This window comes from Bubalus bubalis, chromosome 17 (genome assembly GCF_019923935.1).
Source record: "Bubalus bubalis isolate 160015118507 breed Murrah chromosome 17, NDDB_SH_1, whole genome shotgun sequence".
Classification (NCBI taxonomy): domain Eukaryota; kingdom Metazoa; phylum Chordata; class Mammalia; order Artiodactyla; family Bovidae; genus Bubalus; species Bubalus bubalis.
The window spans coordinates 59,113,233-59,128,862 of record NC_059173.1 but is presented as its reverse complement, the minus strand read 5'-3'; the positions used below and the strand labels follow the sequence as shown (position 1 = coordinate 59,128,862).

Here is a 15,630-nt window from a genome sequence, read left to right as displayed (position 1 = left end):
GTTAATGAAGGAGCACTAGGTGGTGAGAGAAGAGAGCAGAGGGCAACTTTCTTGAGGGCAACTTTCAAGTCACTGTTCCTTCTCTCATTTATTTTCTAGGGATATGTGATTAGCAATAGGAAACGACATATGAGCAGCTTTTATTTGATATTTGATGTGATTTTCATTAACAAATGATTTCTTTTTTTTTTTTTCCTTGTTAAGGTAAGCTTTGTTTATGGTGGAGTTAATCCTTTAAATCAATATATCCTTAGAGGATATCCTGAACTAATACTCAGAGCCAGAGTAGAGCTAGTGGCCTAGAGGTTGCTGATAGGAAGCAGAAGATCTTGGAACCAAGCTGAGAGATCACTTGAGAGAAACTCCTCATAACAGAAGTTTGCCAACCCCTGCCCTACATCTATAGTTAGCAGAATTGGGGGTATCTAGCCAACAAAAAATGTTAAATGACGGTATATATGGGGAAAGAGCCAAAAGGGGAGATGGTAAGAAGAAAGAATGAGCAGGAATATAGAAAATATTACATTTTAATGGTGATGGAAATTTTATTATTGACGTCCAAATCAGAAATGGGGAAAAGAAGAAAGTTAAATTGGCAAAATTTTATCTTTTATTAATTTTCTGTTTAAAAATACAAACGAGTGTAAATATTTTTCACTTCTTTACAAACAATAGTGTAAATATTTTTCACTTAAACTATATTAGCCTTTTAATCATTGTTATAAAAAAGGCATTAAAATTGTATCTACTACACATATTTGAGTTTTTGTTTAATCCATGAAATAAGTTAAAATATGGCAGGATCAGAATAATAACTCTTTGGAGATGACTGAGAAGTTTAAACAGGGTACAATAGAACTGAAGTTGATACATGAGTTGTTTTTTATGACTGTCAGGCAATGTAGTTGATTGTGAAGCTATTTGAGAGATGTTAATAGCTATACATACTTTGTAATATACTTCTAGTGACTAAGATCAGTAATTTTCTTATGTTCTAAAGAAATAATGTACTAATAATATTTATTGAATAATTTACTACATTTACAATTCTGTACTATCATGCCCCAAATTATACACTACAGAATCTTAGTATAACTTCCATTACAGTGAAGCATTTAAAAAATACTCTAATAATACCATTGAGTCTATCAGAAGTAGAAGTAGATAGATAATTAATTTGGTTAAATTTATTCACAAGATGATGCTATTACAGTGCTACATTCAGTATGTCTCAACATGTCAGCAAATTTGGAAAACTCAGCAGTGGCCACAGGACTGGAAAATGTCAGTTTTCATTCCAATCCCAAAGAAGTGCAATGCCAAAAAATGTTCAGACTTTTGTGTACCATTGAGTACCATTGTGTTCATTTCACATGCTAGCAAGTAATGCTAAAAATCCTTCAAGCTAGGCTGTAACGGTATGTGAACCAAGAACTTACAAATGTACAAGCTGGGTTTAGAAAAGGCAGAGGAACCAGAGATCAAATTGCTAACATTTGTTGGCTCATAGAGAAAGCAAGGAAATTTCAGAAAAACATCTGCTTCATTGACTATGCTAAAGTCTTTGTGTGAATCACAACAAACTGGAAAATTCTTAAAGAGATGAGAATATCAGACCACCTTCCCTGTCCCCTGAGAGACTTGTATGCAGGTCAAGAAGCAACAGTTAGAACCAGACATAGAACAACAGACTGGTTCAAAATTGGGAAAGGAGAATGTCAAGGCTGTATATTGTCCTCCTGCTTATTTAGCTTATATGCAGAGTACATCATGTGAAATGCCAGGCTGGATGAATCACAAGCTGGAATCAAGGTTGATGGGAGAAATATCAGTAACCTCAGGTATGCAAATGATACCACCCTTATGGCAGAAAGTGAAGAGGAGCTAAAGAGCCTCTTGATGAAGGTGAAAGAGGAGAGTGAAAAAGCTGACTTAAAACCCAACATTTAAAAAACTAAGATCATGGTATCTGGTCCCATCACTTCATGGCAAATAGAAGGGGGAAAAGTGGAAGCAGTGACAGATTTTATTTCTTTGGGCTCAAAAACCACTGTGGATGGTGACTGCAACCATAAAATCAAAAGACACTTGCTCCTTGGAAGAAAAGCTATGACAAACCTAGACAGGGTATTAAAAAGCAGAGACATCACTTTGCCAGCAAAGGTTCATATGGTCAAAGCTGTGGTGTTTCCAGTAGTCATGTACAGATGTGAGAGTTGGGCCATAAAGATGGCTGAGAGCCAAAGAATTGATGCTTTTGAATTGTGGTGATAGAGAAGACTCTTGTGAGCCCTTGGACAGCAATGAGATCAAACCAGTCTACCTTAAAGGAAATCAACCCTGAATATTCATTCGAAGGAGTGATGCTGAAGCTCCCATACTTTGACCACCTGATGTGAATAGCTGACTCCTTGGAAAAGACCCTGATGCTGGGAAAGATTGAGGGCAGGAGAAGAAGAAGGTGACAGAGGATGAGGTGGTTAGTTGGCATCACCAACTCAATGGATGTGAGTTTGAGCAGACTCCGGGAGATGGTGAAAGATAGGGAAGCCTGGCGAGCTAAGTCCATGAGGTCGTGGTGTTGGACCCAACTTAGTAACTAAACAACAACAGTAAGGAGATGAACAGAATCTTAGTTTTGCTTTTTTGTCATTATTGAGATTCATTATTGTATACTTACCTGGAAAATAGATTATTCTAGCTAGGAGTGCTTTTCCCCTCCTCTGAGCTCCTGTGGGAATCCATTATAGTAGTTTCCTATTGTTGCTATAGCATATAACCACACACTTAGGGGCTTAAAACAACACACAGTTATTATCTTACAGTTCTGAAGGTCAGAAGTCCAGAATGGACCTAATGGATTAAAATCAGGTGTCAGCAAGGTGGGTTCTTTAATGGAGATTGTAAGGGAGAACTGTTCATTGCTTGTTCTATCTTTTAGAGGCTGCCCACATTCCTTGGCTTGTGGTTGCATCACTCAATCTTTGCTTCCATCATCACATCTCCTTTCAGTCTTTCTTGGCCTTCCTCTTATAATGACCCTGTGATTACATTGCACCTACCCAGGTAATCCAGGATAATCTTCCCATCCCCAGGTCTGTAACTTAATCACATCTGCAAAGTCATTTTGCCGTGTTAGTTAACATATTCAGGGAACTTGGGGAAGGACATGGACATCCCTAGGGGCCCATTATTCTTCCTACCACAACTTTCTCCTTTTATTTAGAATCATCGGATGTCAGAGCTGAAAGGGGCATTGGATGAAAACTTGTCCAATCCCTTTACTTTATACGTGAAAAAACTGAATGAAACCAAAAGGCTGTTTGTCTGCCTCTAAAGCTTTATTAAAAGATTTGAAATAAGGCCTTAATTATGTTTTTTGTGCTTAACTGTACTTTTATCGTAAGTATACAATATTTACTGCCTGAATGATTAAAAGGTTAGTCATAGAAACCAAGTATATCTTATTTCTGACTCAGCTATTTTAAGTTAGTGCTAATGGAAGTTTATAGAAAGCAACTGACTGAAAATACCATGAAGGGTAGGGATTCATTTATTCTTATATTTTAAAATTAAAAGAAAGAAATTATTCCATCTTAAAAATAACTGCCTTTTTTAAGATGCCGATTCTCTGTCTCTTGCCCAACTCTCCTTTTGTCTACTCACCCTCCTTCATAAAAAAATGAAAAGACTAAAGAAAGAAACAAAGAGAAGAAAGAAAAGAAGGGAGAGAAGGAAAAAAGATACAGTGGTGTTCATTTAATAGTTTTTCTAGAGTAACCCATGGAATCTGGATTGAGTTTCTTTGATATTCATTGCTATTGGATAGACTGATAAGTATTATCTGTAATAATATCATATATTATCTGTAATGCACATCTTTCATATGTATTCAACCCAGGGATCGAACCCAAGTCTTCTGCATTGCAGGCAGATTCTTTACCAGCTGAGCCACAAGGGAAGCCCATTCAATAACTAAGATAATTTAAAAATCAGTGTTTATCTTTTAAAAACTGTTTCATAACTTTAGGAAAATTTTTTTTAATTTAGGTTTATTTTTTGAATTATGATTTTTCTTCTTTTGTTAAGGAAGGCTAGTTTAGACTCTTGGTTAAAATAAAATGAAAATTTTTTTAAGTGTATCTGGAAAAACATTTAAAAAATCTAGATTTTAGGTTTAGGTTGTCATTCAGACTAGATAAATGACTTACTGTTTTCCAAGAAAAAAATGTTTGATGCCTATGCAATGACTGATTTTCTTTTGATATTCTTGTAGTTTATATAGAATCTGATTTATTGTTAGGTGAGTTTGGATATATTAGGCATGGTTCTTAAAATAAAATATACCAGAAGCATTATGTTCTGCATAATGAGTCTTTTCTTACTTGTATCAGCATGGTTTTCCATTGACCCTATACATCTATACATGTCTAAATCTAAACTTGTATGTTATACAGTTCAGTTCAGTTCTGTTCAGTTGCTCAGTCGTGTCCGACTCTTTGTAACCCCATGAATCGCAGCACTCCAGGACTCCCTGTCCACCCAAACTCATGTCCATCGAGTCACTAATGCCATCCAGCCATCTCATCTCTGTCGTCCCCTTCTCCTCCTGCCCCCAGTCCCTCCCAGCATCAGAGTCTTTTCCAATGAGTCAACTCTTCCCATGAGGTGGCCAAACTATTGGAGTTTCAGCTTTAGCATTAGTCCTTCCAATGAACACCCAGGACTGATCTCCTTTAGAATGGACTGGTTGGATCTCCTTGCAGTCCAAGGGACTCTCAAGAGTCTTCTCCAACACCACAGTTCAAAAGCATCAATTCTTTGGCGCTCAGCTTTCTTCACAGTCCAACTCTCACATCCATACATGACCACAGGAAAAACCATAGCCTTGACTAGATGGACCTTTGTTGGCAAAGTAATGTCCCTACTTTTCAGTATGCTATCTAGTTTGGTCATAACTTTCCTTCCAAGGAGTAAGCATCTTTTAATTTCATGGCTGCAGTCACCATCTGCAGTGATTTTGGAGTCCAAGAAAATAAAGTCTGACACTGTTTCCACTGTTTCCCCATCTATTTGCCATGAAATGATGGGACCAGATGCCATGATCTTCGTTTTCTGAATGTTGAGCTTTAAGCCAACTTTTTCACTCTCCACTTTCACTTTCATCAAGAGGCTTTTTAGTTCCTCTTCACTTTCTGCCATAAGGGTGGTGTCATCTGCATATCTAAGGTTATTGATATTTCTCCCGGCTATCTTGATTCCAGCTTGTGCTTCCTCCAGCCCAGCGTTTCTCATGATGTACTCTGCATATAAGTTAAATAAGCAGGGTGACAATATATAGCCTTGGTGTACTCCTTTTCCTATTTGGAACCAGTCTGTTGTTCCATGTCCAGTTCTAACTGTTGCTTCCTGACCTACATATAGGTTTCTCAAAAAGCAGGTCAGGTGGTCTGGTATTCCCATCTCTTTCAGAATTTTCCAGAGTTTATTGTGATCCACACAGTCAAAGGCTTTGGCGTAGTCAATAAAGCAGAAATAGATGTTTTTCTGGAACTCTCTTGCTTTTTCGATGATCCAGCGGATGTTGGCAATGATGATCTCTGGTTCCTCTGCCTTTTCTAAAACCAGCTTGCACATCTGGAAGTTCACATATCGCTGAAGCCTAGCTTGGAGAATTTGAGCATTACTTTACTAGCGTGTGAGATGAGTGCAATTGTGCGGTAGTTTGAGCATTCTTTAGCATTGCCTTTCTTTGGGATTGGAATGAAAACTGACCTTTTCCAGTCCTGTGGCCACTGCTGAGTTTTCCAAATTTGTTGTCATATTGAGTGCAGCGCTTTCACAGCATCATCTTTCAGGATTTGAAATAGCTCAATTAACTGGAATTCCATCACCTCCACTAGCTTTGTTCGTAGTGATGCTTTCTAAGGCCCACTTGACTTCACATTCCAGGATGTCTGGCTCTAGGTGAGTGATCACACCATTGTGATTATCTTGGTATGTTGTACAAGTTTCATTAAATACTGAATTGCAAATAATTCTATTTTTATTTTGTCTAAGATGGTACATATAGGTGCTTAACAAGTATAAAACCGCGGACCATGCCAGAAGTGCCAAATAACTGATAATGTTTATTATATTGTCATGTTCTCAGTGAGAAAAATGTTAATTATAAGTTAACTTTAGAATGCATTCATTAGAATAAATTATGTTTTGTTGGATGAAAACATAATCTGACTCTTCTTTTCTTGGCAGCAACTTGAATTGGTGGAACCAAGTGGCTGGATTCACGTTCCATTAACTGATAATCATAAGAAGCCAACTCGCACATTCATGATACAGATTGCTGTTCTAGCCAATCACCAAAATGGAAGAGATACCCACATGAGACAGATTAAAATATACACACCAGTGGAAGAGAGCTCCATTGGTAAATTTCCTAGATGTACAACTATTGATTTCATGATGTATCGCTCAATAAGGTGACCTTAGAACAAAAGTCATTAAACATCTTATCAGTACATATTAAATCTGGTATCTTTATTGAAAAATAAATTAATTATTTTGCAATTTGGTATGCATTGAAAAGTATTTTATTGTAAATTGAATAAATACATTTTGGGTCATAATATCTTTATTTTCTTTAACGTATAACAAGGCTCACATATTTTATAATTATTAAAAATGAACTTGAACCAATCATTTAATTTTCCTTATACCAAAAGAAAGCCAATTGAACTGAAAAATTTTAAGATATACACAAGTATTTTTACTAACTAGGTAATTATTTTATATAGTGATCATGCATTAGAGTAATGATGTATTGCATGTTTGGGAACAAAACTATGTTTTATCAATAGATACTATCTTTAATAAGTCAAAATTATTATTAGTTTTTTCTATCTAGAGGAATGTCTTATATTAATGCTAGGCCTTTAAAAATTTTTTTTTAATTTGTCTATTTGGTTGGTTCGAGTCTTAGTTGCAGCACACAGGCTCTTCCTCTGTGGCACACGGACTCTAGCTGTGACATGGGTTTAGTTGTTCCACAGCATGGAACAACTTAGCTCCCCAACCAGGGAGCGAACCTGTGAACCCCTGCATTGCAAGGCAGATTCTTAACCACTGGACCAACAGAGAAGTCCCAGGACTAGGCCTTTTAAAAAACTGTCAAAATAAGTTTAGCATTCAGTGTCTTATGAGAACCTCTCTGATTTGGGGAGTGTTATTAATTGTAGCGTAATTATTGTACTTTCATGAAATATTTTTAACCCGAGTTGTCTATATCCTAATATTGTGTCAGATTGCTACTATAATCTACTGTTTATCCTAATTCTGATGCTGCTTATAGGATAGTTAGTTTCAAATTTGTATGACACTGAAGTCCTATTCCCTGAGGGATATAATGTAGCTCACAAAATTTTTTAAAATATGTGAAATTATTCTTTACATATAAAAATATTTTAAAGGTGCTTAAATGAGTTTTCTTTCCATGGTTTAACATGGATCCATTTGATTCTGTATGTTTTTCCCAATGCTACTTGCTGCCCCATATTTCTTACTTTGAGGGAGACAGAACTTCCCTATATTGGGTATTTTTTTTTTTCCTTTTTGTGGCTGTGCTACATGCTTGTGAGCTGTTAGTTCCCCAATCAGGGCTCAAACCTGGACCCTTGGCAGTGAAAGCATGGAGTCCTAACCACTAGACCACCAGGGAATTCCCGCCCCTTATTGGCCCTTGTTTGGGAAAGATTCCTCAGAGGTTCTTGCATTACTGGGTAGACTGAAGTCTTAAATTAACAAAGTTTAAAAAATAATTATGTGTTTGATTTTATTGTGGTAGATTTGATTTATTATGGCCACTGATTTATGTGGATGCTATAAAAAATAAAGGTTTCATTTTTTTGACTCAGCAGAACCTCAGCTCTTTTTCTATGAGTTCCACAAAGAGTTTGTTATTTTCATTTTCTCCTTAGAGTAAGAAGCATGGTAGGTGACTATATGGTCAGCAAAAAGTCTGTAACCAAAACTCATTTGAGATCAGCAAATTAATCTCAAATACAGATGTGGGGTACTGGGAGGGAAAGAAGAGACAGCTGAAGAAAAACATGGATAGGAGTTTTAAAAACAGGAGCGAATCAAGGAAGTAAGAAGAGTAATATATAGTTGGCACTATATTAGATGTTCTTTGTTAGTCTGATAAGGAAAAATTCATGTAAACACAAGGGCTTCATCTAAGATACAGAGAAAGCTAATAAAAGTTACAGGAGGTTTTATTAGTAATAATTATCATTTATCAGATGCAGTCTGTTATTTCCTACTATACTAATGGGTTGTGAAGAAACTCCTAAAATTAGTAGGGATTAAGAAGATTGATGCTTTTGAACTGTGGTGTTGGAGAAGACTCTTGAGAGTCCCTTGGACTGCAAGGAGATCCAACCAGTCCATTCTGAAGGAGATGAGCCCTGGGATTTCTATGAAAGGAATGATGCTAAAGCTGAAACTCCAATACTTTGGCCCCCTCATGCGAAGAGTTGACTCATTGGAAAAGACTCTGATGCTGGGAGGGATTGGGGGCAGGAGGAGAAGGGGACGACAGAGGATGAGATGGCTGGATGGCATCACTGACTCGATGCACATGAGTTTGGGTGAACTCTGGGAGTTGGTGATGGACAGGGAGGCCTGGCGTGCTGCAATTCATGGGGTCGCAGAGTTGGACACGACTGAGCGACTGATCTGATCTGATCTGAAGAAGATTGTTGGGAAAATCAGTACGTTTTCTGCTTCTGTTCCCTTTCCCTGTTTTCTATAAGCCAGCTGGCTGACTACCTCATTAGGCATAGGAAAACTTGGTAGTGCAGGCTTATGGAGGTAATGGTTCCCCTTATTTTAAGGATTATCTGAAGTACCATTACAATGCATAATTACCTGAAGCAGTTTTATTTCTCTCTTGAAAGTAAATTATATATCCAGTAAAAGATTTGTGTCTTGAATATATAAAGAACTCTTATAACTGAATAGGAAGAAAAAAAATTCAATTAAAGTGAACAAAAGATTTAAGCCAACATTTCACCAAAGAAGACATGATTGGCAAATAAGCATATGAAAAGATGTTCAACTTCATTGGATGTTCAGTTCAGTTCAGTCAGTTCAATTGCTCAGTCATGTCCGACTCTTTTCGACCCCATGAATTGCAGCACGCCAGGCCTCCCTGTCCATCACCAATTCCCGGAGTTCACCCAAACTCATGTCTATCGAGTCAGTGATGCCATCCAGCCATCTCATCCTCTGTCGTCCCCTTCTCCTCCTGCCCCCAATCCCTCCCAGCATCAGAGTCTTTTCCAAGGAGTCAACTCTTTGCATGAGGTGGCCAAAGTACTGGAGTTTCAGCTTTAGCATTAGTCCTTCTAATGAACACCCAGGACTGATCTCCTTTAGAATGGGCTAGTTGGATCTCCTTGCAGTCCAAGGGACTCTCAAGAGTCTTCTCCAACACCACAGTTCAAAAGCATCAATTCTTCGGCGCTCAGCTTTCTTCACAGTCCAACTCTCACATCCATACATGACCACTCGATGTTAGTGAAATGCAAATCGAAATCTTAATAAGATACCATTTCACAGCCACTAGAATGTCTGTGATTAAAAAGACAATTGCAAGTGTTAGCAAAGGTATGGAGGAACTGGACCTCATGTCAGACTGCTGATAAGGATGTAATTGATATATAAACAATGTTGATAAGGAATTTGGTCATTTTTTTTTAAAGTTTAACAGATGCATATTATATGACCAATTATTCCTCTTACAGGTATTTACCAAAGAGAAAAGAGAGTGTATATCCATGCTAAGATTTGCACATGAGTGTTAATAGCAGCTTTATTTGTAGTACCTAAAAATTGGCAGCAAAGCCTATGTTGTTCAACAGGAGAAGGTATAAACAAATTGTGGTAAATCCATGTAATAGAATACTACTCAGTAATACAAATAAATGAAGTTAATTAATACATGCAACAATGTGGATAAACTTCCAAAATATGCTGAAAGAAGCCACTAAAATGACTATAGTCTGTATGATTCCATTTTTTAAAAACTCTAGGACATACTCATCAAGTGATAGAAGGCATATCAGTGGTTGCATTGGATGGGGTGTAGAGAGAAGTCAGAGGGATGAATTACTTGAGTGAATGAGAGCAATGTTCATTATCTTGACTGTGGTACTGGTTTCACAGCTATATACATACTCCAAAATTTGCCAAGTTACACATTTAAAATGCCTTAATAAAGCTGACTTTTATTTTATTTTATTTTTAAACCTCAAACACTGTATTAGTTTTGCCAAACATCAAAACGAATCCGCCACAGGTATACATGTGCTCCCAATCCTGAACCCTCCTCCCTCCTCCCTCCCCACACCATCCCTCTAGGTCGTCCCAGTGCACCAGCCCCCCAAAAATAGCTTATTCTACCTGTTTCACATAGGAATCACCCAAAATGCTAAACTCAATGTAGTTATATTTCTTACTGTATAGAATCTGAGAATACAAAACTAGCATTGAAAATCCATTTTAACAGTTAATAAAACAATGACAGAAAATTCATGGGTTCATCTCCAATCAGTATACATTTTTGAGTATTGATAAAACTGTGCATTTGTGAGATTTAAATGTTTTCATTTCACATGTAATCAAAGTATTGGACACTTTAAAAATCAGTTTATCACCTGAGGAAATATTGTCACAAGAAACACTCCATAAAACTGTGGAATTATAAAATACAACAGTTCATTGAAGAGTAGTAAATACCCAACTTATGAAAACACTAACATATATTGAGTGTTGAATTAGATGTAATAATAAAACCAAAGTAAATCTGATGCAGACTTTGCTTTCCAGTTGCTTTTAGTCTACTGAGGGAAATAATAGGTCTCTGATAACCAGGTCAGAATTTAGAGCGGTAAGATCACTCTGTAGAAAAGAGAGTTGACGTCCTGTTCAGGAAGTTAGAGGTAAAGCTGGAGAAGGCACTGTGGAGGAGGTGGAATTCCGGAAAGAAAGACTGTTTGTAACATCAGCTAGCTCACTCACTTTCCAAGCTTATTCTCAAATCCAGACTATCATTGCTTTTACATGAATAACAATGATTAATTTGAAACAGATGATTTGTATGTCAGGAATCCAGTGATGTTTTGTATGTTTGAAAGCTTCCAATGATTAAAACACAGGCCAGTCTTGAAAAGTCATTTTTGACACTATGGCTCTGTCCTTTTTGTTATTATGACTACTAGTTACAAATTTTTATGAGTATAAAGTTTTGACTCAAATACAGAGATTTGATGTGTTTCTAGTGTTAGAAAATCTGGCTTTAAATTCTTAATGTCTTATTATATGTCATTTTTAATTGACTTCTTGGTTATTAGCTTGTTTCATCAATTACTTTTTAAAATGATGAGTTGCAGAATATGTTAAAGCATTAGGGAAAATAATACTTTGCAGTTGTGGTTATTTGGAGATACTTTTGCCTTGTGGATCTTTTAAAGCAAGGTTACCTTCTTTTGCCCACGTTGTTTTGGCTTTCCTCACTTCTGCTATGACTCCCTGGGGTATGGTGTTTGGACGTGTTCACTGTACAAGGCTGTTTACCAGCCATCTACAAGGAGGCTCTCTGCGCTTCATGATCTGCCATTTAGTTGAGCCTGCTTCTGTGCAGTGGTGTCTAGAAAGCATTAGAGAGAAGACAACAACAACAAAAGCCTCAGGGATTACTTTATTAATTATCCATAATAATGACTTATTCTATTAACAGGTCGTATCTAAAGGCTAATTAATTAGGACTCCCCCCACTTTAAATTCAAGAAAATGTCTATAATCCATGGCAATATTATATGAAAAGTTGAAATTATTTTTTTACTAATATTAACCAGTCTATATTTTAGTTTTATGTGTAAGTACCCTCCCTTTTTTCTATGGCTAATCCAATGGCACCCCACTCCAGTACTCTTGCCTGGAAAATCCCATGGACGGAGGAGCCTGGTGGGCTGCAGTCCATGGGGTCACTAAGAGTCAGGCACGACTGAGCGACTTCACTTTCACTTTTCACTTTTCACTTTTCATGCTTTGGAGAAGGAAATGGTGACCCACTCTAGTGTTCTTGCCTGGAGAATCCCAGGGACAGGGGAGCCTGGTGGGCTGCCATCTGTGGGTCGCACAGAGTTGAACATGACTGAAATGACTTAGGAGGAATCCTACGATGGTTGTTTATTTTCTCTTGTCCTTTCTGGTTAATAGAACCAATTTACTATTTTGCCAACATAAGCAAAATTACACCTTTTTAAAGGTAGTCTACCTGCTTATGAAATCTTTTTCTGAGTGAATTAATATTTCAGGAGATGATATTTCACAGCATGTATCATTGAAGCTCTAGTATTTACCATCTCGGTTGTTTTAATTATTGCACTTGTGGCCGTAAACTTCCCACTGATGGAGTTCAGTGATCACCGTAAGATGTTTTTCCACTGTGCATTTACTTTTCCAATGTTGAGAGCAAATTATGATTCTCTCCCTGTGGTCCTAGAAGTAACTCCCTCAACTATTTTTATAGACTTTATTCTGAGACTGGCTATCCTCTTTACCCTGGCATTCATCTATAGCTGGAGATCCAGATTTTAACAGATCATTTCCTGTTATTACTACAGCAATATCAAAATGCTGATCGCTTACCAGGAAGCAAAGTATTCAAAAGACTGCAGTAGAGCATTCAGCCAGCTGTTTGTTTTTCAACTGTTAAAATTCATGAAAATCACAGGTTAAATGGATGTGAAGACAAAACGAAATAGACTGTAGGCTTAGTAAAGAGAAGGATGATTACAAGCTGTTAAGTTGTAACAGCTGTTGAGTTATAACACACTCAGATGTCTATCAAGACAAAGGAAAGGGATTTTACTGTTTCTTTTAAAACTTTATTTCTTAAGGTAACATTCAGTAACTGATAAGAGATGCAAAGAACTTATTCTTTAGGAGTCTTCTTTCATTTTGTCCCCATCATTTGGGCTATTTGAAACAAAATTCATTTCTTTCTTGAAATCTTCAACTGCTAGGCTGGTATTTGGGTGTACTTTTGAATCTTCTCCTTCATCTTTCTATACTCAGTAACTGTAAACCCTGAAGATTCTTTCTCCACGTGAATTATCACTTTTAGTTTCACCTCATTCACATCTTTCTAGGTCAATTCAGTCTTACCAAAAAAAGAAAAGGTACCAGATAAAACTTTCTAATCTTGCAAACTGGAATAGATGTTAACAACCCTGCACTTTAATACACATGTGCATTCCCACTGGTAGGAAATGAGTATCACACTGAACAGGAAGCTCCAGTGTTCTCTGACCCTGTCTAACTAGTTCTAAGCCAGTCTCCTAGACCCACTCTTACTGCTGATTCTAGTTCTGAATTCCTTAGCTGGTTTTAGCCACTTCTTCTGTTTGTTTGTTCTTGGCCCTTTGGAATTTCATGATAAGGGTTGATTTTCTAAAAGAAATGTTGTATTCTTGTGTCATTTGGGGTACATTTTCTCTATTTTAATCAGTTGAATAATAGGCACTCTCCTAGACAATCTCTAATAACAAAGCTGATCATTTTAGTAACACTGTGCCAATGAAGAGAGATAAATACAGTTGACATATAACATTTACTAAGGTTGGAAAGGATGCAACACATTTTATAAAGATTTATTTAGACAAATAATCGACTGTCATTTTTTTGTTATTAAGGATACTTGATTACTTATCCCTATTAAATAAAAAAGATGTTGACTCTACACTGCTGTGGTCAGTTGTACTGCATATAGTTTCGAAGAGAAAAATTATCTTTTTTCAAACAACATGTACGATTATATTCCTTATATCCTGTGTAGAATATAAATAAGTAGAAAACGTATTTCCTATTTAGAAAGAATTTATAATCTAGCTGATGATAGCTAGGAACACAGACACTCATGCATACCTAATAGAAGGTAGTATTACGTTAAACAGATAAGTATCTTTTTAATAAAGATAAATATCACCAATGCCCAGGCTAGTCAGTAAGGTTCTTATGAAAGAGAAATTCATGCACGTAGGGTATCTAAAGAGGCCTTCTTGCCAGCTTATGTACAAGTTGAGAAATAGTGAAGGTAAAGGTCAGAGTATCACCTTCTTTCTTGACAGACTACAGATTGATGGATGTGTTTTTAAGTCTTAGCTAATTTGGGCTTTTCTAGTAATGAATCCTTAAGATTCAGGTCATAACTGGCTGCACTGAATGAGTCAGGAGGCTCCCTAGAAGGAGGATGGAATTTTATTTTTCCTATATTTACAAATCAAATGTTTACCTCCTCAGGGATGGAGTATCAGGGTAGAGAGTGGCTCAGAGTGAAGGGACTAAGTTTCCTTTAGTTGGGAGTCATCAGGAGTAGGGAGGAAGTGTTTCTAAATTTATACACTGCTTCTAGAACAGTGGATCCAATTTGGACCAAATTTGGATCCGATTTGGGTCCAATTTGTGCAATTTTAAGTAGAGATAAATGAGAGGGCATTTTAGGCATGGAAAACTGCATTTGTGGAGGAATGAGGAGATTATATTCAGATTACAGTAAGCAGGGTTTTAATTTTAGTAACGTGTTAATTTAGGATGAAAGAAAGGTAGGGCAGAATGGGGTGAAAGTTTAATCTTACCCTGTTAGGTATGGGTAACTAGTTTTATACCCTTATATTCCTCTTATATTTAATGCTGTATTATTTTTTAGAAAATTTATTGGTGGATAATTGCTTTAAAAATATTGTGCTGGTTTCTGCCACGCATCAACATGAATCAGTCACAGGTATGCATCTGTCTCCTCCCTCTTGAACTTGCTTGCTGTCTCCCACCTCATTCCACAGAGCACTGGGCGAGCTCCCTGTGTCACACAGCAAATTCCTGCTGGCTGGCTGTTCTACGTATAGTAACATACATGTTTCCATGCTGCTCTCCATTCATCCCACCCTCCCCTTCCCCCACTGTGCCCACAAGTCTCTTCCCTGTGTCTGCATCTCCACTGCTGCCCCACAACAATAGGTTCATCAGTGCTGTCTTTCTAGATTCCATACACATGCTTTAATATACAATATTTGTCTTTTTCTTTCTCACTCTAAAGTAGCTCTAGGTTCATCTACCTCATTAGGATGGACTCAAATGCATTCTTTTTTATAGCTGAGTAATACTCCATTGTATTTATTACCACAATTTCTGTATCTGTTCATCTGTCAATGGATGAATCATCTTCCATGTCCTAGCTATTGTAAAAAGTGCTGCAGTGAACATTGAGGTACATACATCTCTTTCAATTATGTTTTTCTCAGGGTGTGTGCCCAGTCCTGGCATTGTTTGGTCATATGGTAGTTTTATTCCTAGTTTTTTAAGGAATCGCCATACTCTTCTTCATAGTAGCTGTTTCAATTTACATTCCCACCAACAGAGCAAGAGGGTTCCCTTTTCTCCACGTCATTTCCAAATGCTATATTTTTATTAAAACTTTGGAAGAGAAAAGATGCAATATGGTAGCCTAACACCTACCACCATTGTAAGTTGTGAAGGAGACTATGGAACTAAACTTTTTTTAAACTA

General features: G+C 37.0%; 1 protein-coding gene across 4 annotated transcripts in view; it reads left to right on the top strand.

The window, feature by feature from the left end:
- Positions 1–6,570, top strand: part of ANAPC10 (anaphase promoting complex subunit 10) — an 86,064-nt gene extending 79,494 nt beyond the window's left edge. For 3 of the 4 annotated variants that reach the window (XM_006062132.4, XM_006062129.4, XM_025268116.3), the window contains exon 5: positions 6,256–6,570. In XM_006062132.4, coding sequence (XP_006062194.4) covers positions 6,256–6,486 — 231 coding nt within the window. In that variant the 3' untranslated portion in view covers positions 6,487–6,570. The remainder of the gene's footprint in view (positions 1–6,255) is intronic. The other variant, XM_044930472.2, reaches the window with a different exon arrangement.
- Positions 6,571–15,630: the final 9,060 nt, after the last annotated feature.